This window comes from Octopus sinensis, linkage group LG21 (genome assembly GCF_006345805.1).
Source record: "Octopus sinensis linkage group LG21, ASM634580v1, whole genome shotgun sequence".
Taxonomy (NCBI): domain Eukaryota; kingdom Metazoa; phylum Mollusca; class Cephalopoda; order Octopoda; family Octopodidae; genus Octopus; species Octopus sinensis.
In genome coordinates, this window is record NC_043017.1 from 8,561,394 (window position 1) to 8,587,848 (window position 26,455).

Consider the following 26,455-nt stretch of genomic DNA (forward strand, 5'->3'; position numbering starts at 1 on the left):
GAGACATTAGATTGTGGTATATGAGGAGAGAGATTTGATTGTGATGTCTAGGCAATTAAGGACACCATGTAAGGACTCCTGGTGTCTGTATGTGTATGCAAATTGCCTTCTGTATGTGTATGTATATATATATATATATATATATATATATATATAAACAAAGAACAAACACAAAAAAAACAACAATGCCAGGACGTGGTACATGTAAAGTATTAGAAAACGCTCAGGGAAGGAAAGAAAGATGGTTTAATGTTTTAAGCAAAGCACTTCTTTGGAAACGGAGGAAAGTCCAACAGAAAAGGAAGACGGAGGAAAAAAAAATTTGCCAGTGATTCACATGTGGTTACATTCTGACTGACTTTGGAGTATCTAATTCATGGAATTCTTTCTACCATTGGATTACATAACATTGTTCATTCGGAATATGCCATTTCTGCACTTTGATTGTGAATCATATATACATATAGATAGATAGATATTTGCCTATATATATATATATATATATATATATATAGATATAGATATATAGATACTGTATATATACTGGATAATAAAATGAATTACAGAGGAGGGGTGCTAAGCAATGATGGGTAAAATTGTAATGTTATTATCGGTCCAAATATACTTGCGGCACATTTGAACCTGTGAACAAGCTACCCACTGTGTTTTGTCATGGAAAATATATTCCGTTTGTTGACCTCTAATGTCTGTAACTCATGGTCTGGGTAGGTGGTGCTGTGAGCTGATCTAGGTGTATACATACCATTTGTCAACAAACGGGGTATATTTTCTGTGACAAAATGCTGTCTATTGGTTCAAACGTACCTCAAGTATATCCGGACTGATAATAATGATAAAATGAATGGTTTACAACTGGTGGCTTACTAGTAAACCACGGTCCCTTTCCAGTGTTCACTATGTATATGATAAATGAAAGATGGAAGATACAAGATTTTTTATTAATCACAACAATTGTTTTGACCCATCTAGCATCAATTCCTCGCATGAAGGATCGATGCAAGATATGCAGAAACAATTGCTGTGATTAATAAAAATTCTTGTATATTCCATCTTCCGTCTTTCATTTACCATATAGATGTATGTTTATGTATATATGAATATGTAATTAGGGCATTGGCTTGAAACATCAAAGACTTCTTTTCATTTATCCTAAGCTTCAAACTGATACAACTTCTTTGTTCTTTTCTCTCTTGTTTCTTTCATTTGTTGCTGTTTTCTTGTGTCATTTTTAACTATATATATATACATACAAGTAATATATGTATATAATATGTGTATATAATTCATATATATATACATATGCATATGTATCTGTATATATATATATATACACACACACACAGATTTATATGTATATGATATATAAATATACATACATATATATATATACATGCGTGCATACATACAAACATACATACATATATATATATATATTTATATATATATGTATATATATACACATTATATTTATATATACATATATATATATATACGCATTATATTTATATATATATATATTTATATATATATATATATATATATATACAACACATTATATTTATATATATATATATACACATTATATTTATATATATATATATATACATATATATATATATATACACATACACATTATATTTATATATATATATAATATATATATACACATATTATATATATATATATACACATATTTATATATATATACATACATATATATATATGTTTATATATACACACATATAAGCCTATATCTATACATATGCTGTTACAAACGTAATAAAAATTAATTTTTTTTTTCTGTTTGTGTCTTTTTTTTTCCAGTACAAAACTGTAAGTATTTGTCACACTGGTTTGCAGCATTACTAAATCAATAAAGCAATAAGTAATTCTTAACAAGAACAACAACAACAACTACTATCACCAGCTACTCCTGCTGCTGCTGCTGCTTCATTTGCTTGCCTTTCTTCTTTTGCAGTGTGTCTCTCTATATATATACATATGTGTGCTGTGGTGTGTTTAAGCAGTTTGAACTAACACTAAATATTATATATATATATATATATGTATACGTGTGTGCATGAATGTGTGTATTCTTGTCTCTTGTCTGCTGTTTCTTAACCAATGTGAGAATCTCTCTCTATTTATCTATCTGTCTGTTTGTCTGTCTATGTGTGTGCATATATATATAAAGGCAAAGAATGACCATTGGATTGCCCCTGGTGAGACCCCTCCAAGGTAGAAGTCCTAGCAAGATTGTTTATGGAAGACCAGCAGTCACCCATGCATGCATGCCAGCCTCCCCTCTCCATGCCACCAATGTTATCAAGACTTTTTCTTCCCTTAGGTTCAATGTTTATTGAAACCTTCACAATCATCTCTTTTGTCCCCTTTTATCTAGATGTGGTGCTTTTAAAACTTCAATATCCAGTACTTCCTTCTTTGCTCTGTGAGATAATAGATTGTGGTATATAAGGAGAGAGATTTGATTGTGATGTCTAGGCAATTAAAGACACCATATAAGGACTCCTGGTGTCCGTATGTGTATGCAAATTGCCTTCTGTATATATGTATATGTATATATATATATATATAAACAAAGAACAAACACGAAAAAACAACAATGCCAGGACGTGGTACATGCAGCCCAGTCTGAGAAATCTGTGACTGTTTTTTTTCTCGCTTACCAAACAGAATAAAATCAATAGACACGAAAGTCACGATTCCCTCAGTAACTGGTTGAAATATCCTGGGGATTCCAAGCAAGAATTTGTTCCTAGTTAGTCAACCTAGGTCTTACCCGAAGTGCTGTGCACTGGAGTTAGATTTAAATATTTGTGGTTGCAAGGTTAATTTCTTGACTTCATAATCACACAGAATGAGAAAAGGTGTGGTGGATGGTAAGGAGAGGAGGGGCTTCTCTTGATTATACGAGGGGGCAGCTATTCCAAGAAAAGACTGACTATGAAAATCCATACAAGCCATGCCAGCACGGAAATGTGGATGAAAAAGTGCTGGTAATGTGTGTGTGTGTTTATGTTTATAGGCACAGGTGTGGCTGTGTGGTAAGTAGCTTGCTTACCAACCACATGGTCCTGGGTTCAGTCCCACTGTGTAGCACATTGGGCAAGTGTCTTCTACTAGAGCTTCGGGCTGACCAAAGCCTTGTGAGTAGATTTGGTAGATAGAAACTGGAAGAAGCCTGTCGTATGTGTATGTGTATATATATATATATATAAAAACATGTATGTATATGAATACATATAAATGCATATGTATGTATATATATATATGCATATATATGTGTGTGTTGTAAATATATATTTCTGTGTGTGTGTATGCATATTGTATATGTGTGCATATGTATGTTTATATATATATATATATATATATATATATATATATATATATATTATATAATTTTCCACTTTTGCTTTGTGTGAAATCTCACATTTCCTTCATTTCATCTCACTTTACTCTCTGCATCTCTCTCTCTCTCTCTCTACATCACACTGCACCCAGCTATATAGCCTTGCGTGAATATCTATCAAGAACACAACAAAAGGACTTAAAAACATTGATAAGTAAACAAAACCACAAACAGGCAATTTGGCTCTCCATCGGTTATGGCAACAAGTGTTCCAGCTGATCCGATCAATGAAGCAGCCTGCTCGTAAAGTTAACGTGCAAGTGGCTGAGCACTCCACAGTTACGTTTACCCTTGATGTAGTTCTTAGGGTGATTCAGCGTGACATAGAGTGTGACAAGGCTGGCCCTTTGAAATACAGGTACTACTCATTTTTGACAGATGAGTGGACTGGGGCAATGTGAAATAAAGTGTCTTGCTCAAGGACTTTATGATTGTGAGCTGGATGTCCTAACACATATGCCTTCATATAGAGAGTATATAATATTAGTAAAACATTGGAAGGACTAGATAGGTAATAATAAGTACTTGATGTTTCGGACAGTTGCCCTTTATCAAGAAAAAGCAGAGAAGGGAAAAAGGATGTAAAGCAAGTTCTGATGATGCAAGATAATAACGACGCCATTCAGTTGCTTCCTCAGAACTTTATTTTCTTTAATTCTTTTGTCCTTTCATATTGATGGAGAATGTTTGTCTGAAATATCATGTACTTTATATTTTCTATTTCTCTTAGTTACATTGTCAAACTAATGGCATATATTGTGTTCTCTTGTGGAAGAAGTCTGGCCCAGTGAGGACAGGGAGACACACACACACAACACAACACACACACACACACAATTATACACACATGCACAAAGCATTTGGGAAGTACCAACTGAATGCACTTATATACACATTTACACACACACACACACACACATAAAATCAAAACTCATTCTTACAAACACACATACACACGCTTATGGAATCTGGGAAGAACCTGTTGATCCAAATAACTGCTTCTCTATCCCTAACTAACATAAATTCTTCCATCTTCCAATTTGCAGATGGGCCATGGACAGGGATCAACCAGCATGACTCGTATTCAGCAGACCGTGTCGTCATATTTCCGTTACTCTCTTATGGACTTACTCTCCAAGATGGTTGCAGGGACACCGCACTTTGTTCGGTTCGTATTCCACTTTCAGATTCTTTCTTGGGGTCGTAGTAGTGTTTGTAGTCAATGCTGAACTTCATGTTAGTGCTGATAGTCCTTGTTATTGTTATTGTTGTTGTTTCTGTTCTTTATTCTTGTTATTGTTGTTACTATTAATGTTGCTTTTGCTGTTGAGTGAACGGTCTTCATCCCAGAGCTCACAAGATGGGAGAAGTCGGAAACGTAGTCCTTTGCTATTCGTAAGACCTGCAGAAGAGAAAGCAGGTCAACCCCCGACACCGAGAGCATCGACGGATGGATGAATGCGCATCCAGGCTCAGCGGTTGCGTAGGAAGTTGGGGACAAGAAACAGGAAGAAAGAATGAGAAAAAGTTGTAGCGAAAGAGTACAACAGGGGTCGCCATCACCCCCTGCCGGAGCCTCGTGGAGCTTTAGGTGTTTTTGCTCAATAAACACATAACGCCCAGTCTGGGAATCGAAACTGCGATCCTCCGACTGCGAGTCCACTGCCCTAACCACTGGGCCATTGCGCCTCCTATGCTGTTAATGTTGAAGTTACTCTTGAAGATATTAATAGATGTTTGTCTTTTCCATTGTCAGTTCTGCTGTTGTTCTTGTTGTTGAAGCTGATATCAAAATTGTTTTTTATTTCATGTTGTTGTTGTTTCACCTGTTTTCAATAACACTTTTAAACTGATCACTTGCAGAATCATTAGCATACCTGGCTAAATGCTTAGTGGCATTTCATCCCTCCTTACGGTCTGAGTTCAAAACCCACCGACATCAGCTTTGCTATTCATCCTCTCAGGGTCAATAAATTGAGTACCAGTAAAACACTTGGGTCGATGTAATCGACTAGTCCCCTCTCCCTAAATTTCAGGCCTTGTGCCTTTAGTAGAAAGGATCATTATTGGGAAGGTGGCAAGGTGGCAGACGAAATGCTACTAAGCATCTCGTCTTTATGTTGTGAGTACAAATTTCACCGAGGTTGATTTTGCCTTTCATCATTTTGGGGTCAATAAAACAAGTACCAGTTGCAAACTGAGGTTGATGTAATCAACTTATGTTCCACCCCAAAATTGCTGACTTGTGCCAAAAATTGAAACCAATAACAACAACTAGTGTTACCTCTCTGTCTGTTTGTCTCTATCTATCTATCTATCTATCTATCTATCTAACCCAAAGAAAAGCTCTACCTTGTAATTTGTCCTATCTGTGTGCAGCCCTGTGTGGCTAATAAAGAAACATATCTATCTATCTATCTATCTATATATCTATTTATCTATCTCTTACTTTCTCTTTTTCCAACATGTTTAGTTGCCTGAAACCAAACACCCAGAAAATTCCTGCAGTCTACGACAAAGAACTCATCAAGACTCAGCTTCGTTACACTGGAGTCTTGGAAACTACCAGAATTCGCCGAGAAGGTTTCTCTCATCGTATTCCCTTCGGAGAGTTTTTGCAACGGTACGTATCGCACATCGGTGGCATAACAGCATGGGGCGGCTTGCAGTGTATAAGGTTGGGGCCGTGTGGGTGTATGACTGACAGTGTAGTCATTTATTGTTGGTGTTTTGTGGGGGTTTGAGTGACAAAACATTATCGTCAGTGGCGTGGGGGAGTTAGGGCTAGGGTCAAGGGTGGGGGTGTATGGTTGGTGGTGTGGGTTGGGGTTAGCATTATGGGTTAAGGGTTAGTAGTGAAGGCATATGAATTTGATGGTACAGGGTTTTTGTCAGTTTGTTGCGGGGGGGGGGGTGAGTGGTAGAGAATTATCGGCAGTGGTATTGGGGTCAGACTAGGGGTCAGGGTGTATTGTTGGTGATGTTGGTTGAAGTTAGTAGTGAGATCGGTGCAGAGTTATTGTTGGTGAGTTGTGGAAGTTGAGTGGTAGGGCGTTGTCGTTGAAGGATGTCAGGTTAGCGTTGGTGACGTGAGGGTGACATCGAGCAACATGTAGGTTATTATTAGTGGTATGAGATGATGAGGTGTGAGTGAGGGGTTGTTATTGGGTGGTGTGGGATGAAGTGGAGTGAAGTGGGGGTTGATGGGGGAGGGATAATTTTGGGAAAATTGATGAGTGTTTGCCTTTTTTTGAGTGTTTGCCTCCTGTTCTTCGTGGTGGTGTTGGGTGGTATAGTTGTTGGTAGCTTTGTAGTACATACACGTACATGTACTGTACACTCCCTTACACACACACACACATGCCATATTATGCATACAAATATCATAATGTACATTCATATATAGAACACATACATACATACATACATATATAGAATACATGCATACATACATAAATACACACACACCCCTCTTGGCCCATTAGCATTCATTTTATTCTATCAAACACTTGTGTATTAACTTTGTTTTGAAGTAATCATGAATTCTCTCATAGCTTTGAGATTTCGGTGTTGTGTTTGTTTGTTTCTAAAATGACATTGTGGGCTAAATGTGAGAGACCAGATCTGGCCGGTTTGAAGAAAAAACAAGTAGAATGTCTGGGCAGGACATGGCCCTTTTAAATGCTAAAAGGTTAACATATCCACATTTACATATGCAATGTTCCTTAAAAGGAACAATTGTTTCACTATAAAGGATCACATTTTTTGATGTAGTTCAGGGATAGAAAAGAATGAATGCCACCACATGCACCTAAATTCTCCTAATCATGTCAGCATTCAAATTATCATTTGCAGGTACTACGTACTGATGCCCAGCTGGGTAAAAGCACCAAAAGCAAGGGCAGAGAACTGTTCTTCACTTCTACAGCATGTGGGATTCAGTGACTATGCCTTTGGCAAAACCAAAGTAAGTGCCACCACTATCTTCAGTTGTTTGACATCCAAACCCTTTCTTTGTTCCACCCTAGACCAAACTGACTTGACTGACTCCCAGACATACTCAACATTTTTTTGTCATAGCATAGCTCCAACATTTGAAACTCCAAGTCCTATAATGACAACCGTTTACTTTTTTCTAAATTTGTTCTAAATTATAACATATATAAATAATCCTCTATTTATCTAATATTGAGGTCTCATACTTTGTAATTACTTATTATATTATATATATTATATATATTATATATATAATAATATCTAGTACATATGACCCTGCAACGCTGGTCATAGTGCTAGTGCAGCATATACAGCTGCGTGCATGCGCACATACACGCGAGTACTGTCCAAATCTCCGACCAATACATACTGCTAGCTGGCATTCAATTGGCGTATCAAGTTTCGGGCATTTTGATTGGGTTTTGGATAGAAAATTCACAAAACAGTCCACTTCTATTGATTTTTCAATGGCTTTGGCGGGTGACTGGGGAAATGTAAAGATGTGCACGACCACCCTTGGACAGTTTTGAATGACCATAGAAAGTGCGAGCCCTCTAACTGAAAAATTGTGGATTTGTATAAAGGACACACACACAGACATTTTGCCGTTTATATATATATAGAATAAAACTCTTGCAGGCAAAGTTTTCTTTATTAGGTAAAAACATTGATGAGCAAATCTTGAAGACCTGCTGAATGCAATCTTCATCATACCTTACTCTCAGTATAAAGTCTTCCACCAATAAATATTCCATTGTTCTTACACTTGTTTGAAATGTCTTATCTGAGTAAGTTATTTTGTTAAGAGAACATTTTTACTTATATAATTACTTGAAACACATGTATTAAATGCATTCAAAATATCAATGTTTGGTATGTCTTCATTACACACACAGACACAATTTCAAACAAGTGTAAGAACAACAATGGAATATTTATTGGTGGAAGACTCTATACTGAGAGTAGAACGTAAGGTATGATGAAGATTGCATTCAGCAGGGCTTCAACATTTATACATATATGTATAGGTATATATATGTATGTATATATATGTATATATATATATGTATATATATAATATATATTATATATATGTATCTATATATATATGTATATATATATATATATGTATATGTATATATATGTATCTATATGTATATGTATATTATATATGTATGTATATATAGGTTATATTTTATTATATATATATATTATGTATATATCTGTAATGTATATATTGTAATATATATATGTATGTTTATATATAGTATATATGTAATAATGTATATAGATGTAGTATATTATATGTATTCTATATATGTAATATGTAATATATATATGTTTAATATATATATGTATGTAGATGTTTATATATGTATATATAGTATATATAGTATGGATATATATATATATATGTATATATATGTATATATGTATATATATATATATATGTTATATGTATCTATTATATATATGTATATATATATATATGTATATATATATATGTATATATATATATGTATATATATATATCTATATATTATATATAGGTATAATATATGTATATATATATGTTTATATATATATATGTTTATATATATATGTATATATGTATATGTTATATATATATGTTATATATATATATATATTTTTTATATATATGTTATATATATATGTTTATATATATATGTATATATATATGTATATATATATATATATGTATATATATATATATATATATGTATATATATGTATATATGTATATATATATATATATGTATATATATATATGTATATATATATATGTATTATATATATATGTATATATATATATATGTATATATATATATGTATATATATATATGATAATATATATGTATATATATCTATATGTATATATATATATATATTATATTATATATATATATATATATATATTTATTTATTATTTATTTATTCATTTATTACCTCCATGTGGCTGTGTCTCCCACAGGTATTTCTACGATATTATCATGTTGAAGAATTGGTAGCTCAGTGTGAAAAGATCCGCGAACAGAAAGTGCTGGAAGAGAAAGCCATCAAAATCCAAAAAAGTACAGTCATTTGTTGTTTGTTTTTTTTTTATTTCTTTGATTCTTTATTTGTTCACTTGAAAATTTTTTTTTTTAATAATTTTTTATTTATTGATCTATTCTCCCAAGCATTTTAATCAGAACATCTGTTAATAACGCTTTAATTATGGGAATGATGTGATCAATGCTTTGATCTTAATTATTACCAACGTTTCGTCCTGGACAGGATACAACATATGTTTTTGCCCTTCATTCATTTTATCATAAAATAAAAGTTTTTCAAATGCTGGTTTAACAGATATTTTCAAATATATTATTATGTGTCTGCCTCGTTAATTACACAACCAGGAAAATAATAGGTGCAGGCGTGGCTGTGTGTGAAGAAGCTTGCTTCCCAACTACATGGTTCCAGGTTCAGTCCTACTGTATGGCACCTTGGGCTAGTATCTTCTACCATAGCCTTAGGCCAAACAAATCCTTGTGAGTGGATTTGGTACACAGAAACTGAAAGAAGCCCATTGTATATATATAAATATATATATAACTCGCTCTGAGATTTATCATTGTTTGATTTCACTTTTTCAATATCAGTGTCAAATCGACACTGGAAAATATATGTATTTGTGAAGGGATCTGACTTCTCATCGACAACCCATGATGTCACACGCTGATGAAAGGTAAACACCTTGAAACTCGGGTACGTGTGTAATCATGTGTTGAAGACGGGGAGGATGACTCCCCTTCACAAATACTGACAGGACACAGATAGTGTGTCTATAGCCAGCTGGAGGAGATTATCTTCCTGGGGCTACAAACTACAGTAGCATCCACCCTTATGGGTTAGCCATATTCAAATGGCATACATGCATCACTATATATATATATTTATATGTTCATGTGTGTGTGTGTAAATTGCTATAATTTATTCTTTTAGGTTATCGAGGTCACCGCGGTCGAAAAGTTGCCAAAGTGAAAAAAGAAGAACGAAAACAACAAGAACAAGCTGCAACTTTAGTGCAGTCGCAATTCAGAGGTTATCAGCAACGAAAGAAAGAGAATAAAAAAAAAGAAAAAAGGAAGCGCAGAGGATCGCAATTGACCAACGAGGAACATGCTGCCATTACAATTCAAAGATGTACGTAGCAGCCTATCGTTGCTGAATTTTAAGAGTTTTGCTTTAAGAGTTTTTGTATCAGAGATCATCTGATTGTCACATTGTACTCGATGCGACAGAAGCACGTTGTCACAAATACATCGCATGCAACATGTCCCACACATTCCCAGACTATATGCCACACTGTCATACTACATCCGACACAACATGTGCAACATTGCATTAAAATGATACCAAATATTCCAGTCTTTTGTTTTAATACATATCTGTCTGTCTGTCTGCCTATCTATCTATCTCTCTATCTATCTATGTACCCATCTATCTATCTATCTATCTATCTCTCTACCTATCTATGTACCCATCTATCTATCTCTCTATCTATCTATCTATCTATCTCTCTATCTATCTATCTCTCTATCTATCTATCTATCTATCTATCTATCTATCTATCTATCTATCTAGCTATCTATCTATCTATCTATCTATATCTACCTATTTTTTTTTTTTTTTAAACCTTCAAAAGAAAAGCTCTACCTTGTAATTTGTTCTATCTGTGTGCAGCCCTGTGTGGCTAATAAAGAAACATATATCTACCTATCTCTATCTATCTCTCTATCTATTTATCTCTCTATCTATCTATGTACCCATCTATCTATCTATCTATCTATCTATCTGTCTGTCTATTTATCTATCTATCTGTCTATTTATCTATCTATCTGTCTGTCTATCTATCTATCTATCTATCTATCTATCTATCTATATCTACCTATCTCTATCTATCTCTCTATCTATTTATCTCTCTATCTATCTATGTACCCATCTACCTATCTATTTATCTATCTATCTATTTATCTGCCTGTCTGTATGTCTGCCTATCTATCTATTTGCCTCTCTCTCTATCTATCCATCCATCCATCCATTTATTTATTTATTTATCTATCTATCTTTCTATCTGTGCCTGTCTCTTTTGTGCAGCTTACCGAAGATACATGCTGAAGAAATCCAGCAAGAAGATGATGGACGATAGCCAAATCAGGGAAGTCCGTGCAGCAATAATCCTGCAGGCATACTACCGCACATGGAAGTGCCGTACCTTCTTCCAGCAGCTTCTATTCCTGAAAACCCACAAAGAGATGCAGTATGAAGACTTTGTGGAAGCAGTAAGTGACTTTACCAAATTCTTGGCAGATAATAAATATTTTATTAGTTCTTAATTGTTGGTGCCCATGTGTGGTGAGAAGCCTGCTCCCCAGCCACATGGTTTTGGGTTCAATCCCACTGCATGGCACCTTGTGTCTTCCATTATAATCTCGGGCCAACCAAAGCCTTGTGAATGGATTTGCTAGATGGAAGCTGAAAGAAGCCTGTAGGGTATATATAATCGTGTGAGTGTGTCTGCGTTTGTCCCTCACCACCACTTGACAACCGGTGTTAGTGTGTTTACATCCTTGTAAACTAAGCAGTTCAGCAAAAGAGACTAATAGAATAAGTGTCAGGCTTGGAAAAAGAAACATATATATATATATATATATGAAGTACTGAAGTTGATTCGTTTGACTAAAAAAATTTTCAAGAGGGTGCCCCAGCATGGTCACAGTGTAACGATTGAAATATGATGAAACAAGTAAAAAATGAAAGTACAACATCATCATCATCATTACCGTTTAACGTCCGTTTTCCGTGCTAGCACGGGTTGGACGGTTCGACCAGGGATCTGGGAAGCCAGGCGGCTGCACCAGGCTCCAGTCTGACCTGGCAGTGTTTCTACAGCTGGATGCCCTTCCTAACGCCAACCACTCTGTGAGTGTAGTGGGTGCTTTTTACGTGCCACCAGCACAGGTGCCAGGGGAGGCTGGCAGCAGCCACGATCAGTTGGTGCTTTTTACGTGCCACCGGCACAGAAGCCAGTCAAGGCGGCGCTGGCATCGGCCACATTCGGATGGTGCTTTTTACGTGCCACCAGCACCATGAATATGAAAATAGTCTGTATATTCAAAATTTAGACTTCTTGTGAATGGCATGTATGTTGTGTGTGTGTGTGAGGTATTGCTGGTTATTGTTGAGCACATCAGTTGTTTCGTTTCAGATTGTGACCCAAGCCATTGAATCCTAGGACACAGTCTTCAACAACACAGAGTACTAACGATATTTTTTTTACATTTTGCAGGTTCAGATTTACAACTTTGATATTTACACCTGGCAAATAGCCACAAACTACGACTACAAGGCAAAGAGTTCTTCAGATTTAGTCGGGGAAACTCTTGAGAAATTCAAAAAGAAAATGTTTGATTCAAAACAGGTGGGACGTACACCGTATTATGATGCCGTAAGTTAGATGCTTGGCACGCTTCTTTCTTTCCTCCACACCATTTCACTCTTCATTTTATTTATATATATATGTATGTGATGGGGTATGTAGTGTGTGTGTGTGTATATATATATACACACACACACACATGTATGTGTGTATGTGTATGTATATATATACATATATATATATATGTGAAGGCGCATGGCTCAGTGGTTAGAGCGTCGAGCTTACGATCGTGAGGTTGTGAGCTCGAATCTTGGGCTGGGTGTTGTGTTCTTGAGCAAGGCACTTTATTTCACGTTGCTCCAGTTCACTCAGCTGTAGAATTGAGTTGCGACGTCACTGGTGCCAAGCTGTATCGACCTTTGTCTTTCCCTTGGATAACACTGGTGGCGTGGAGAGGGGAGGCTGGTATGCATGGGCGACTGCTGGTCTTCCATAAACAACCTTGCCTGGATTTGTGTCTAGGAGGGTAACTTTCTAGATGCAATCCCATGGTCATTCATGACCGAAGGGGTCTTTATATATATATATATATATATAAGCATTGCTTTCTAAATAAGGAAAAATATGAAAAAATTCTCTTTTGTCTTACAAGAAGTGTTAGGGTTAGTGGTGTATACACACAACACTTTCTGATGAGAAGGGATGTAGGAACACACACACACGGGACTTAGAAAAACTGAAGGACTGCTACAATAAGTGTGTGAATCTGAGAGGGGAATTTGTTGAATAAAATCATAATTAACTGATCTGCCTAAATTTTCTTTTACCCAAAGCTACAGACTTATCAGCACTCCTCGTGTGTGTGTGTGTGTGTGTGTGTGTGTGTGTGTGTGTGTGTGTGTATGAATATATATATGACTCCAATGGTTGAAGACTAGTGACATGCTTGAAACTTAGAGTACCAAGGAGTTAGAATCAAACTGTTTTGATCCACACACACACATATACATATATAGGGAGAGTTCGCGAAAAAACAAAAGACGAAGACAGGTGGTGTATAAAACAAACAGATGTATTAGTATAACACTCAGATATATATATATATATAACAAAATTAGAAAATGGAGAAACATACTTAAATCAATAAAACATCAACTATCAGATGATACCCAATCAATACTTTATTACACCATTACATATCAGTAAAGGCATTATACAAAATATACATTAAATGTATATAGACAAGGAAATATAAGTATAAAATTTCAAATATAATATAATATATATATATACACATACACACACACATACATAGTTCAAATTTGTAGAAAAACAAAACTGAAGACAAGTGTAGGAACAACAAGCAACTGTATTAGTTTGACACTCGGGGAAAAATGTACAAGTCTTTTACGTTTCGAGCCTACGCTCTTTAGCAGAAAGGAACACGAGGAAATAAACAGAGAGAGAATGAAAGAAAACATGTTGAGTTCAGTGGTTCAACATGATAGACATATTAGTGTATATGTGTGTATACACACACACACACACACAGTGTTGCAGCATGATGTTTCTGTCATTCCCTTGGTCAGCCATGGCCCTCTCTTAAAATGTATGATGGATTTGTGAAGTTTGTAGAGCGACAACAATTGTCTCAAGTGATTTTGTGAAAGCTAATGGATTACTTGAATGTCTGATCTGCCTCAAACCTCATAAGATCAAAGCGTGTCTGGATTCCTGAAATATGTTAAGCTGTTGCGACTAAGGATTATCCCCTTCTTCCAATAGGATACCAGTTAACCCCAGGGTTAAACCCTAGCTGAAACTGATACTCATTTTCAGCTGAGCCATCCGAAGCAGCATGAAATGAAGTGTCTTGCTCAAGGATACAGTGTGCCAGCCAGTTTGGAAATCAACCCAATGATTTTAGAACCATGAATCCAATACCTAAACCCCTGGACCATGTTCTTTCACAGAATCAATGAAGCATTGGATGAAATGCTCTGTGGTATTTAATCCTATCTTTGTCGGTTCCAGGATCAATTCCTGCCATAGTTGATAAACCAAAATACCAGTCTTATATTGACGAGAATATAGCCAACTGCTTCACCTCCATAAACGGTCTGATCTTGTATCAGTATCAGGAATAATGATGGACTCTTTTGTCAAAGATGATGTGTGAGTGTTCAACGTTTTACTGAATGACCTGCACAAAGGGTTTGTTTTAAAGTGATCGAAACATTTGTGCTGCACATCAGCTCGCTGTCTCACCCCATCAAATTGACGTTGCCTAAACAGGTGAATGGTGTGCCACACATCAGGTGTAGGAGTGACTGCAGAGCAACATGAGACGAAGATTTTTGCTCAAGAACACAATGCACCACCCTGTTTAGGAATTGAAACCAAGCTCTCATGATCAGAAGTCCAACACCTTAACCACTAGGCCAATAATGATAATGATTATTATTATTATTTTTTTATTATTATTATTATTATTATTATTAAAGCAAGCTAGCAGAATTATTAGCACCCCTGGCAGACAAAATGATTTGTATGGCATCTCACCTGTCTTTACATTCTCTGTTCAAATTCTGCAAAGGTTGACTTTACCTTTCTGTCCTTCAGGATTGATAAAATAAGGTACCAGTCAAGTACTAGTGTTGATGAAATCAACTAGCTCTCTCACCCTCGCCCCCGCCCATCCCCTCAAATTTTAGGTCCTGTGCCCATAGTAGAAACAATCATTATTGTTATTATTATTATTATTATTATTATTATTATTATTATTATTATTAAGAAGGCAGTGAGCTGCCAGAATCGTTAGCATGCTGGATGAAATGCTTAACAATATTTCACCCATCGCTATGTTCTAAGGCCAGGTTCCGCCAAGGTTGACTTTACCTTTCATCCTTTCAGGGTTGATAAATTAAGTACCAGTTACGCACTGGGGGTCCATGTAATTGACTCGTCCCCTTCCCCTAAATTTAAGGCCTCGTCATCATCCTTGCCATTATCATCTTTGTTGCTGTTGTTGTTGTTATCTGAATATCTGAAGAGGTATATAAACTGACGCAGAAAGGTGAGTATCCTTAAAAACAATTTTCCCGGGTTCAATCCTCCACCACATCTTCCTCTTACATCCAGGACCCACATCAAACCAGCTCACATTGCTTCAAGTAGAACTTCTCTTTTTCTTCTTTCTCATCACATAGATTTGCACATAGGTGCACCGGTGCACTGCACAGCACTGCACTTTCACAGGTATTTGCTGCAGCGTTAGTGTGCAGACATGTTGGACATTGTAGCACTCACTCTTAAAAGAGTGTATATACTTTGTGTATGTATATAAACCTACATGAATGTGTATGTATACAAATACATTTATGTGCATGTGTGTGTGTATGTGTATATATATATATATATATATATATATATATATACACATACACACACAGGTGGCGAGCTGGCAGAAACGTTAGCGCGCAGGGCAAAATGCTTAGCGGTATTTCGTCTGTCGTTACGTTCTGAGTTCGAATTCCGCCAAGGTCGACTTTGCCTTTCATCCTTTCGGGGTCAATAAATAAAGTACCAGTTTCGCACTGAGGTCGATATAATCGACTTAATCCGTTTGTCTGTCCTTGTTTGTCCCCTCTATGTTTAGCCCCTTGTGGGTAGTAAAGAAATATATATATATATATATATATATATATATATATGTATATATATATATATACAGGGTGTGAGGGGTATTTGAGGACATTTCGTTTTTAGTTCATTACACCTTCAAATTATTTAATGTAGCATTGTTATTTTCCCATAACCCTTTCAAGAAATGAAAAAACATGCAGTCATAGTTGCTATACACGCAAACCACAGCGATTTAGAAATTAGCAACTTTCTAAATGTTGCAAGATCTTTTGAACACAAAGTTCGGTTGGAATTGGAGGCATGTGATGGTAATGTTTCACAATGCTCAGACACTAAAAGGACACTGGAATTTATACAGCATGTTCAAAACATTATCGATGAAAACCCCAGAAAGTCAATGACATCCATTGCTAAAAAACTTTGGGTGTCAGAGTGGACTATCAGAACTGTGGTACATCGTGACATTCGATACAAGTCCTATGTAATGAGGAAAGGCCAATTCATGTCTAGAAAGACAGGAAAACCGTTTCTTCTGTTGAAAACCTTCATGAACAAGGTTTGCTTTGGTTTTTCTCTGATGAAGAAACTCTGATCAGGATCAAAAGTCTAACAGAAGAAATGACTGGTGGTTATGTGCAGATCTTTCTGAAGTACCCAGAGTGATGCACACGAAATTTCCAGCAACTGTGATGGTTTTAGGAATGGTAAGTAGTGAAGGTCATGTGATGCCGCCCCACTTTTTTCTACAGGGTCTTGGAATTAAGGCTGCTGGATACATTGAGGTACTGGAAACTGTTATCAAGCCCTGGATTGATGAAGTATGCAATGGGAAGTCATACGTGTTTCAACAAGACTCAGCACCCTCTCACAAAGCCCTACTCATCCAAGAATGGTCGTCAGATAATTTTTACGATTATGTAGCACCCAATATGTGGCCTCCGAACTCACCAGATTTGAACCCCCATGGACTACTACATGTAGAGCGCTGTTGAAAGGGAGACTAATCATCATCCTCATAATACCATATTTCTTTGGTATCGATTCTGCTATCATAGGGAATTGCAAAATCTAAACTCACACACTGTTTGTTTATTTTGACCTCTATGTTACTATAATTATTATTATTATTATTATTATGATTATGATTATCATCATTATTATTATTATTATCTTTTAGTTGACTGGCTCTGCAACTGCTCAACAACCTGATCACTTGCCACCACAGCCAGGTGGCACCCCAGGCTCCCCAGCTGGAGAATTCCCACCCCCGCCTCAAGACGACGTCGTTAAGACTTCCGGAGGGTAAGCACACATGAATGTTCTGTCAATATTAACCTCTACTTCTTGCTTGACCCTCCCTTGGACATGAAGAAACTCACAACTTACTAGCCCTACATCAAATAAAAATCTAAAGTTATATATATATATATAAATTAGAAAAAACCACCTTTTATCAATCTAAAATGAACAATTAAATTACACCATCTAGAAAATTACATATAATAGAAGTATTAAAATTAAAATAACAATAATATATCGATGATTAAGTAAATTGCAAAATAATAATAAAATATATATGCTTTTATTATTATTTTGCAATTTACTTCATCATCAGTATATTATTGTTATTTTAATTTTAATATTTCTATTATATGTAATTTTCTAGATGGTGTAATTTAATTGTTCATTTTAGATTGATAAAAGGTGGTTTTTTCTCATTTTTATATATATATTATATTTTGTGAAATTTGATTTAGTATTTCTAAATTGAATTCCCTGTAAGTTAGGAATAATATTCCCTCAAATAATTATTATATATATATATATATATATATATATATATATATTCTCTTTCTCTTTTTCTCTTTTACTTGTTTCAGTCATTTGACTGAGGCCATGCTGGAGCACCGCCTTTAGTCAAGCAAATCGACCCCGAGACTTATTCTTTGTATGCCCAGTACTTATTCTATCGGTCTCTTTTGCCGAACCGTTAAGTGACGGGGACGTAAACACACCAGCATCGGTTGTCAAGCAATGCTAGGGGGACAAACACAGACACACAAACACATATATATATACATATATACGACAGGCTTCTTTCAGTTTCCGTCTACCAAATCCACTCACAAGGCATTGGTCGGCCCGGGGCTATAGCAGAAGACACTTGCCCAAGATGCCACGCAGTGGGACTGAACCCGGAACCATGTGGTTGGTTAGCAAGCTACTTACCACACAGCCACTCCTGCGCCTATATATATATATATCAAGAAATATAAAATATAAGACAAGAATGCAAAACATCCAGACAGATGATACAAAAAAGGAACAAGAAAAACAAGGACGGATCATTTGGAGTTTTCTTTCCTCAGTCAAGTACCAGATTATCTTTGCAATTTCGGCTGGTTATACTCGATATTGCAAAGATAATCTGGAACTCGACTGACGAAAGAAAACTCTAAAGGATCCGACCTTGTTTTTCTTGTTCCTTCTTGTTATTTTAGCATTTTCTACCTTGACTTTTTTACACACACACACACACACACATATATATATATATATATATATATATATATATATGTATGTATTGGGTTGTCTGAAAAGTTCGTGCCAATTTTTAAAGGAAAGAAAAAAGTCAATAAATACTTGCCATTACATTTTTAATCAACCAAATATGAACCATTTTGTTGCACAATGTGTCTCCATCTTTCCTTTAACTTGAAAATACCCTCTTCCCAGAATTGAGGTGGTTTCATGGCAAAGAATTCATCAAGGTATCTTTTTATGTCATCCAAGGAATTGAAACTTTTTCTATTAAGACTATTCTATAGAGACCTGAATAAGTGGAAATCTGAAGGAGCAATATCTGGTGAATATGGAGGGTGGGGTAACACATCCCAGCCAAGCTGCAGCAATTTCTGTCTGGTTCCCAAAGCATCAATACCGAAAATGAACTTTCTTATCTTCCATTTTAAAGGGTTACAGAATTAACACAGGTTATAGGAACATAAATCTTCTTCCACGAAAAGATAGCTTAAACTGTGCTCTAAATGGAGGTGTCGTCAAATCCTTTTTCATGGACTCAACCATGTTCTAAAATAAGTCGAAAGGTAAGCTACTATAAATCGGCACGAACTTTCCAGACAACCCAATATGATGTATGTGTATATTAAACTAAAAACGGAGAGTCAAATTCTTATTAGTGTTGTAAACAAATGAGTGCAGGATAAATGCCTAGAGATGTGTGGTGCTGTATGGGAAAGTAATAACGGAGAGTGTGTGCTAATATGTTGTTGCCTCATGTATACATTTGGTTCATTCTGTTTTTCAGTGCCTTCAAAGCAATTTTAGAGAAGAAAGGAATGGCTTATTATGACAGTGCTTCAGGATTTAAGTGAGTACTAGCACCATCATCATCATCATTCCTCCTCCTCCTTCTCCTTCTCCTTCTTCTTCTTCTTCTTCTTATTATTATTATTATTATTATTGTAACCTTTCTTTACGTTCTGAATTCAAATTCCACCGAGGTTGACTTTGCCTTTCATCTTTTAGGGGTCAATAAAATAAGTACCAGTTAAGTACTGGGGTCGATGTAATCAACTTACCAAACTCACAGCCCTTGTGCCAAAATTTGAAACCATTATTATTACTAATGAGTGAGAGAGCAGCACATGCCATCGGAGTGACGCCTGTGTACAAAAATATATGAATCCTAATATGCCCATCATGACTGATAAAGGTACATCAGACACATGCATCACAACTATATGTGTGTGACATGGTAGCCATATATCAAGATAAACAGTGCATGTCTTTGCAGGTGGTGCCCTGTTAGCATTTTCTTCAGGTCGAGTAGCCCGTCCCACTCAAAAGGTCCCTAGATAAGGGTTGTTTAAGGATGTTGAATGAAACACCCATATTTCCAGAGGTGAATTATTCAAACCCCAAAGAATTCCTCTCAACACATGGCTATGATGCTCCCCCACTACTTCTGCTCGTGGTCAGAGATGCACATATTGTCAGCCACTAAGGGACATGCTCAACTGGTTACGGTCAAGCAACTGACAAGCAAATCTGTGGCTGCTGCTGCTGCTGTTGTTGTTGTTATTACATAAGGTGGCAAGCTGGTGGAATCGGTAGCATGCCAAGCAAAATGCTTAGTGACTTTTTGTCTATCGTTGCATTCTGGGTTCAAATTCTGCCGAGGTTGACTTTGCCTTTCATCCTTTTGGGGTTGATAAAATAAGGACCAGTTGAGCACTAGGGTCAATGTAATCAACTAAGCCCATCCCCCAAAATTGCTGGCCTTGTGCCAAAATTTGAAACCGTTATTATTACAGTATTTCATCTAGCCCCTTATGTTCTGTGTTCAAATCCCACTGAGATAAGTTTACCTTTCATCCTTTTAGGGTCGATAAATTAAGTAGCAGTTGAGCCCTTTGTAATCACACAGCCACTACTGAAAAAAGGACAAGGGTTGCTCTCATAATTTGCACAATATTGCCCTTGTATTGATGCAATTAGTCCACATTACTCCATGAGGAGTATAGGAACGGTTTCCTGGTTTCTCTGGGGTATATATTTCTTCCTGGATGGGACGCTGGTCTGTTACAGGATTAATCAATTTTTTACCAGCTGAAAGGACTGGAACAACTTGAAATGAAGTCTTTTAATCAAGAACACACAATGCAACACCAGAACCAGGAATCGAACCCTCAATCTTACGATCATGTGCCTCAACTTGGCCTTCGTAAACCCTAAACCTAGAACACCTTAATAGCTTAATCAAGAACTGAATCCCATTATGGGTAGATGAAGACAAAAGCTGTTAGAAGTTCCTGCATCGTTTTCCAAGAGTTCTAACAAATGTTTCTTTTTTTCTTTGTTTCAGGCCAACTGAGAAACCATCTGGAAAGACGACATTTGCGAGTATCAAGGAAAAACTCAGAGTCAATCAAATTAAAAAGTATTTGCAATTTTACTGTTTATTTCTCTTGGATATTCTTATCATTCAGATATATATATATATATATATTATATATATATATATATATATATATATATACATATATATATTATATAGTATGTATATATAATAATATATATAGTATATATATGCATATACATAGTGTATATATTGCATATATTATACAATATCATATATATATATATATATATTATATACATGTATATATATATATATATATGCATATATATATATGTATATATATGCATGTATACCTTATATAACCCACACATATGACACATTTGATAAATATATAAATATGTATTTCAACAATTCTGTGAATACTTCAGTATTTCTGGGGTATTTTTTTTTCCTGATATTTCCTCTCCTTGAGTAAGCATTTACCATTCCAAAATGAATGCAGTAATTCTAAGAAATATATTGATTATATTGTGGGAATGCTCCCTAATTTTTGCATCGTAAACCATAGGATTACTGGAGCATGTCCAAATTAAGGTTAAACAACATCATCATCATTATCATGCATACAAATATCTCCCTGATTTCATATTACCATTCCATATAAGATTCCTTGCTTTGATTCTTGTTGATTATATTGTGAAGAAATTTCGTAATTTGTGAAGAATTCATTAATTTTTTATTGCTATGTTGACATCATTTAGAACAGGTAAGTTTGTAAGACTTCCATGTGTGTGGGGTGCATGTGTGTGTGTGTCTGTATATGTTATACAGTTGTGTTTGTGTACATGAATAGTTGTGTGTATGTGTGCCCATTTGTGTGTGTGTGTGTGTGTGTGTATTTGTATGTCTTTATATGCCTGGACACAAGGGTTGTTCAGTGGTTAAGATGTTTACTTCTCAATCACAAGGTTTCAAGTTCAATCCCATTTAGTGACAGCAACTCTCCTCTTCTGTAGTCCTTGGTCATTCCAAGCCCCGTGAAGTGAAATCGGTTTGATAGAAACTGTATGGAAGCCTATCAGTTGAAGGTCAACATTATCACACAAAGTCAGTTTCATGTTGATGTTAAACCTGTTGTTCCCAACTGAGGTCCATATGGCCCTTGGTGGGGGTCTGTGTAGGATTTTGTTGTTAAAATTTGTGCAGTGAATTACTTATACTTCCACAATACACAAGATATTTTAAGAATTATTTTTATACAATCCCTAATAATACTCAATTATAGAAATTTGATGGGATTTTTTTAAACATCAAATGGGTTCATCTGAATAAAATGCACCTCAAAGGTAAAAAATGGTTGAGAGACACTGTGTTAAAGGGACAACTGTTTGTGGTATATTCAGCCACATTCCACACTATAATACATGATGGGCTTACCTGTAATTTAAAGGACCAGTCTTGATTCTCCCTGATGGTTATATTAACTCTTTTGTTACTGTATTTATTTTAAGATGCTCTGTGTTTCTTTCAATTCATTTTAAGTATATACAAAGAATTTAGTAAAATAACTAAGTTCTTCTTGTGACTAAGTTTTGGTGGAAGATTTTCATTCAAATCTTATGAACATAAGATATTTGTACTCAGAGCCAGAGCCGGTTCCAGCCGGGTTGGTAACGAAAGGGTTAAAGGTTCATGTCTGTGGAATGTCAGCCATTTACATTCCAGGACAACAATTTCTTCTGGCTTTTCATGTTTTAAGTTTAAATAATATTTCTCCATGGTCAGACATGTTTTCTATGACAGATTGGAATTGAGTACTGCTTACAACTATCATATGATGATGATGATGATCATCATCATCATCACCATCATCATCATTACCATCATTTTCCATGCTGGCATGGGTTGGACGGTTTGACTGAAAACTGGTAAGCAGGGGAACTGCACCAGGTTCCAATCTGCTTTGGCATGGATTCTATGGGTGGATGCCCTTCCTAATGCCAACTACAAGAGTGTAGTGGGTGGTTTTAACATGACAAAAAGACACAACACACACACACACACACATGAAATTCTTTCAGTTTCCATTTACCAAATCCAATCACAAAACTTTGGTTGGCCTAGAATTGTAGTAAAAGCTGCTTGCTCTGAGGTGCCACACAGTGGGACTGAACCTGAAACCATGCGGTTGGGAAGCAAACCTCTTAACCACACAGCCATATCTGTATCTATATTTATATGTATTTATGTGTACATTCGTGTGAGTGTGTGTGTGTGTGAAAGAGAGTATTTTGTATCCTTTCCATCAATTGTTCTGTTGCAGCCGAAGACTCTGAAGTGAAGAATTTACCAATTTTCTTTTGTTTACTTCATCTTTAGGCCAATGCCAGAGGAATCTTTGCAGACAGATTCTCCAGAGAGCTCTGAGATAATGCCTCGGGCCAATAAACCCTATAACAGCACACAGCATAACTATAAAAAAAGCATTGAGTATGATGATCCTCCTGCCCACGTCGGTATTGAGTATGAGAGGGAACAGCCTAGCACTAGTGCTACTAATGCTGTTGTAGTTAGTGATGTGCAGAATAGTATGGATAGCAACCAGAAGCAGAATAACATAGAAACTACCATTAGTAATTCAGATTCTTCTGGGAAATGGATTGGGTCTGAACACAATATAGTCGTTGAGAACTATCAGTTCCCTTTGGAGGAAACGGCCAAGAAAGATAACCCAGAAATTATTAAGGAGCCGGAATATAATCGCAACCCTGTAGTTTTAGTCATTGGCAATACAAATAAAACAAGCAAAGAGAGTAACCATGTACAAAATAACAGTTGCCGTGTACTGCCTCCTGTTGGGGAAGATCTGACAATGGAGCGAAGGAGCATCCGTCCTTCAAGGAAACTGTTGCCAAGTTCTGAAAACAAACTCTCCGCTGGCATTGAAGATGTGCAGTGGAGGGTGGATGAGTCTCGAAATTTTGATACCACTGTAAAGCGATCGTCGGAATCGATCAACAAACTGCCAGTAAACGAGGAATACCACTGGATCAATACAATCGACGATTCAATCCGTACGATTTTGAACAATCATCGTAGACGTAGTCATGATTTCCGTCAAAGTGGTTTGATGCCGCCTGATGTTAATAGACGAGCAAGTGATGGCGGTGAGATATACAACAACTGTCGAGTGTGCGAAGACTGCAACCCAGCGAATGTGAGGAACAGTGACTACCAAGAAGCTTGCTACAATGGTGGCCGAAAATTTCCTGTGTGTGCCGAGCCAGAAAGTTATCCGAAACCGAGTATTGTATTAGATTACCACTTTAACGAAAGCATCGACAATGATAGTATTAGCGTACATTTTGAGAAAGACTCGTGGCCAGAGATGGAGGATGAAGAAGACGAGGAGGAAGCTTTTCATCCAGCTTGTATTCTAGGAGGCTATTACTGTCAGGCCGATTTCAATGACAATGGGGACGAGACAAGCACCGATGAGAATGATTGGCCAAGTCTACAGAACTGCTCAGATCAAAACCGCAATGACAAAAACAGCTTATGTAATGAAATCCGGTCAAGAGCTCCCTGTATAGATACGCGACCCTACAGATCAAGATTTGGACGTAAAGACTTGTATAAATTAAAGAATCACCATTCTCACGAAGACAGAACTAGTTATAGTAGGTGTCACCTTGTGGAATCTAAACAAAGCCAAGAATTTGGAAATATTCACGCAGCATCTAAGGATTATGATTCCTGTTTAGGTATGAACTTTTTCTTAAGAATGAGCTTTGACGATGGCAGTCTAGTTGCAATCAGTGAAGAGACAATTAATTTGGAGGAGGCTAGCTCCGTGAATTATAGCGACTCAAATCACAGTGATGCAAAAGGAAGGACGTCACTGGAAGATTTCGAAAGTATAGGTGGCAGCACAGTCAGTGTGTTTAGTTTAAGTGTAGAGAACGACTCCAATGAACAAGCGTGCAGTATAAGCACAAACAGTTGTAGCTTTAAATCGAATATGGCTGATTGTGATACGTCCGACATCGAAAGCCAGAGGCCAAGCAGCGATGAGAGCAAGCAAAGCATTCCTGAATTAAGTAGTCCTTTATTTCCTGTTGATAGATGTTGGCAAAAACTGGACGATTCCTGGTATTTAGGCAGCTGTGATAACTACTACATAGATATTCCTTTTAGCCGTAGTTCTAGTCGAAGTAATTCTAGCTCACCTCTCTTATCTGCTTCCTCTACTGCTGCCACTGTTTCTTCCGACACGTTCGGCCGTTCAAAAGATTCGCAGTCGTTCATCAACGCCGATTCATCTAGTCCAGAAAATCCGTCCTACAGTAATACTTATCTATTTACCGAAGATCAAAGTAGATCCAGTTTGAGCAATAGTCATAGTTCTTTAGATACTAATCCATTCCAACCTCATACCATGTCGCCTGGGCATTTATTTAGGCAAAGCAGATCCGTGGAGATTAACAAAGCCCATGGAAGAGGAGAAATCTCTCAATGCTTGATTGCAAACACCATCGCCAGACCTCGTCTTGTTAAGTGGGTCTTTCTTCTTCATTTCTTCTTTCTTTCCTCATCAATGTCGGTTCGTGTTATTTTCCCTTTTTTTCTTTTTTGGTCAGTAATGTTTGTTCATTCAGTGCGTCTTTCTTTCTTTCTTTCTTTCCACATCAGATGTTCGTTCATTTGTGGTTTAATGTCTTGCTCTCAAAACCACACAAAAATGCATGATAACATTTTTTTCTTTCTTACATTGGCATGACTATTTTTGGTAAAACTATTATTACTGAGACCAAATTGGTTTACTGCCTTGTCTCCTTGCCTGTCCATCTGTTTCCGTTCCTTTGTTGAACTACACACTCAACGCAACATATCTTGTTCCATTTCTATAGAATTTTTTTAAAGACATTTTTTTTTTGTTATTGCATCATGTTTCAGACTGTTCCCTTCTGCTATCCGTAGCCTGCAAGGAACCTTTTTTTTTTTCTTTTTCAACTTTTTTCTTAAATTTAATTAT

At 36.2% G+C, this 26,455-nt stretch overlaps 1 protein-coding gene across 13 annotated transcripts in view; it reads left to right on the plus strand.

Annotated features, from left to right (window-relative positions):
- LOC115222757 (myosin-IIIb-like) overlaps window positions 1–26,455 on the plus strand; it is a 298,889-nt gene that overhangs the window by 254,336 nt on the left and 18,098 nt on the right. For 7 of the 13 annotated variants that reach the window (XM_036512009.1, XM_036511999.1, XM_036512001.1 and 4 more), the window contains 12 exons: window positions 1,846–1,854; window positions 4,498–4,619; window positions 5,925–6,074; window positions 7,307–7,418; window positions 9,441–9,540; window positions 10,454–10,654; window positions 11,609–11,793; window positions 12,801–12,959; window positions 17,713–17,837; window positions 19,864–19,926; window positions 21,424–21,498; window positions 23,800–25,184. In XM_036512009.1, the coding sequence (XP_036367902.1) occupies window positions 1,846–1,854; window positions 4,498–4,619; window positions 5,925–6,074; window positions 7,307–7,418; window positions 9,441–9,540; window positions 10,454–10,654; window positions 11,609–11,793; window positions 12,801–12,959; window positions 17,713–17,837; window positions 19,864–19,926; window positions 21,424–21,498; window positions 23,800–25,184 (2,686 nt within the window). The remainder of the gene's footprint in view (window positions 1–1,845; window positions 1,855–4,497; window positions 4,620–5,924; window positions 6,075–7,306; window positions 7,419–9,440; window positions 9,541–10,453; window positions 10,655–11,608; window positions 11,794–12,800; window positions 12,960–17,712; window positions 17,838–19,863; window positions 19,927–21,423; window positions 21,499–23,799; window positions 25,185–26,455) is intronic. The other 6 variants (XM_036512000.1, XM_036512003.1, XM_036512004.1 and 3 more) reach the window with 3 other exon arrangements.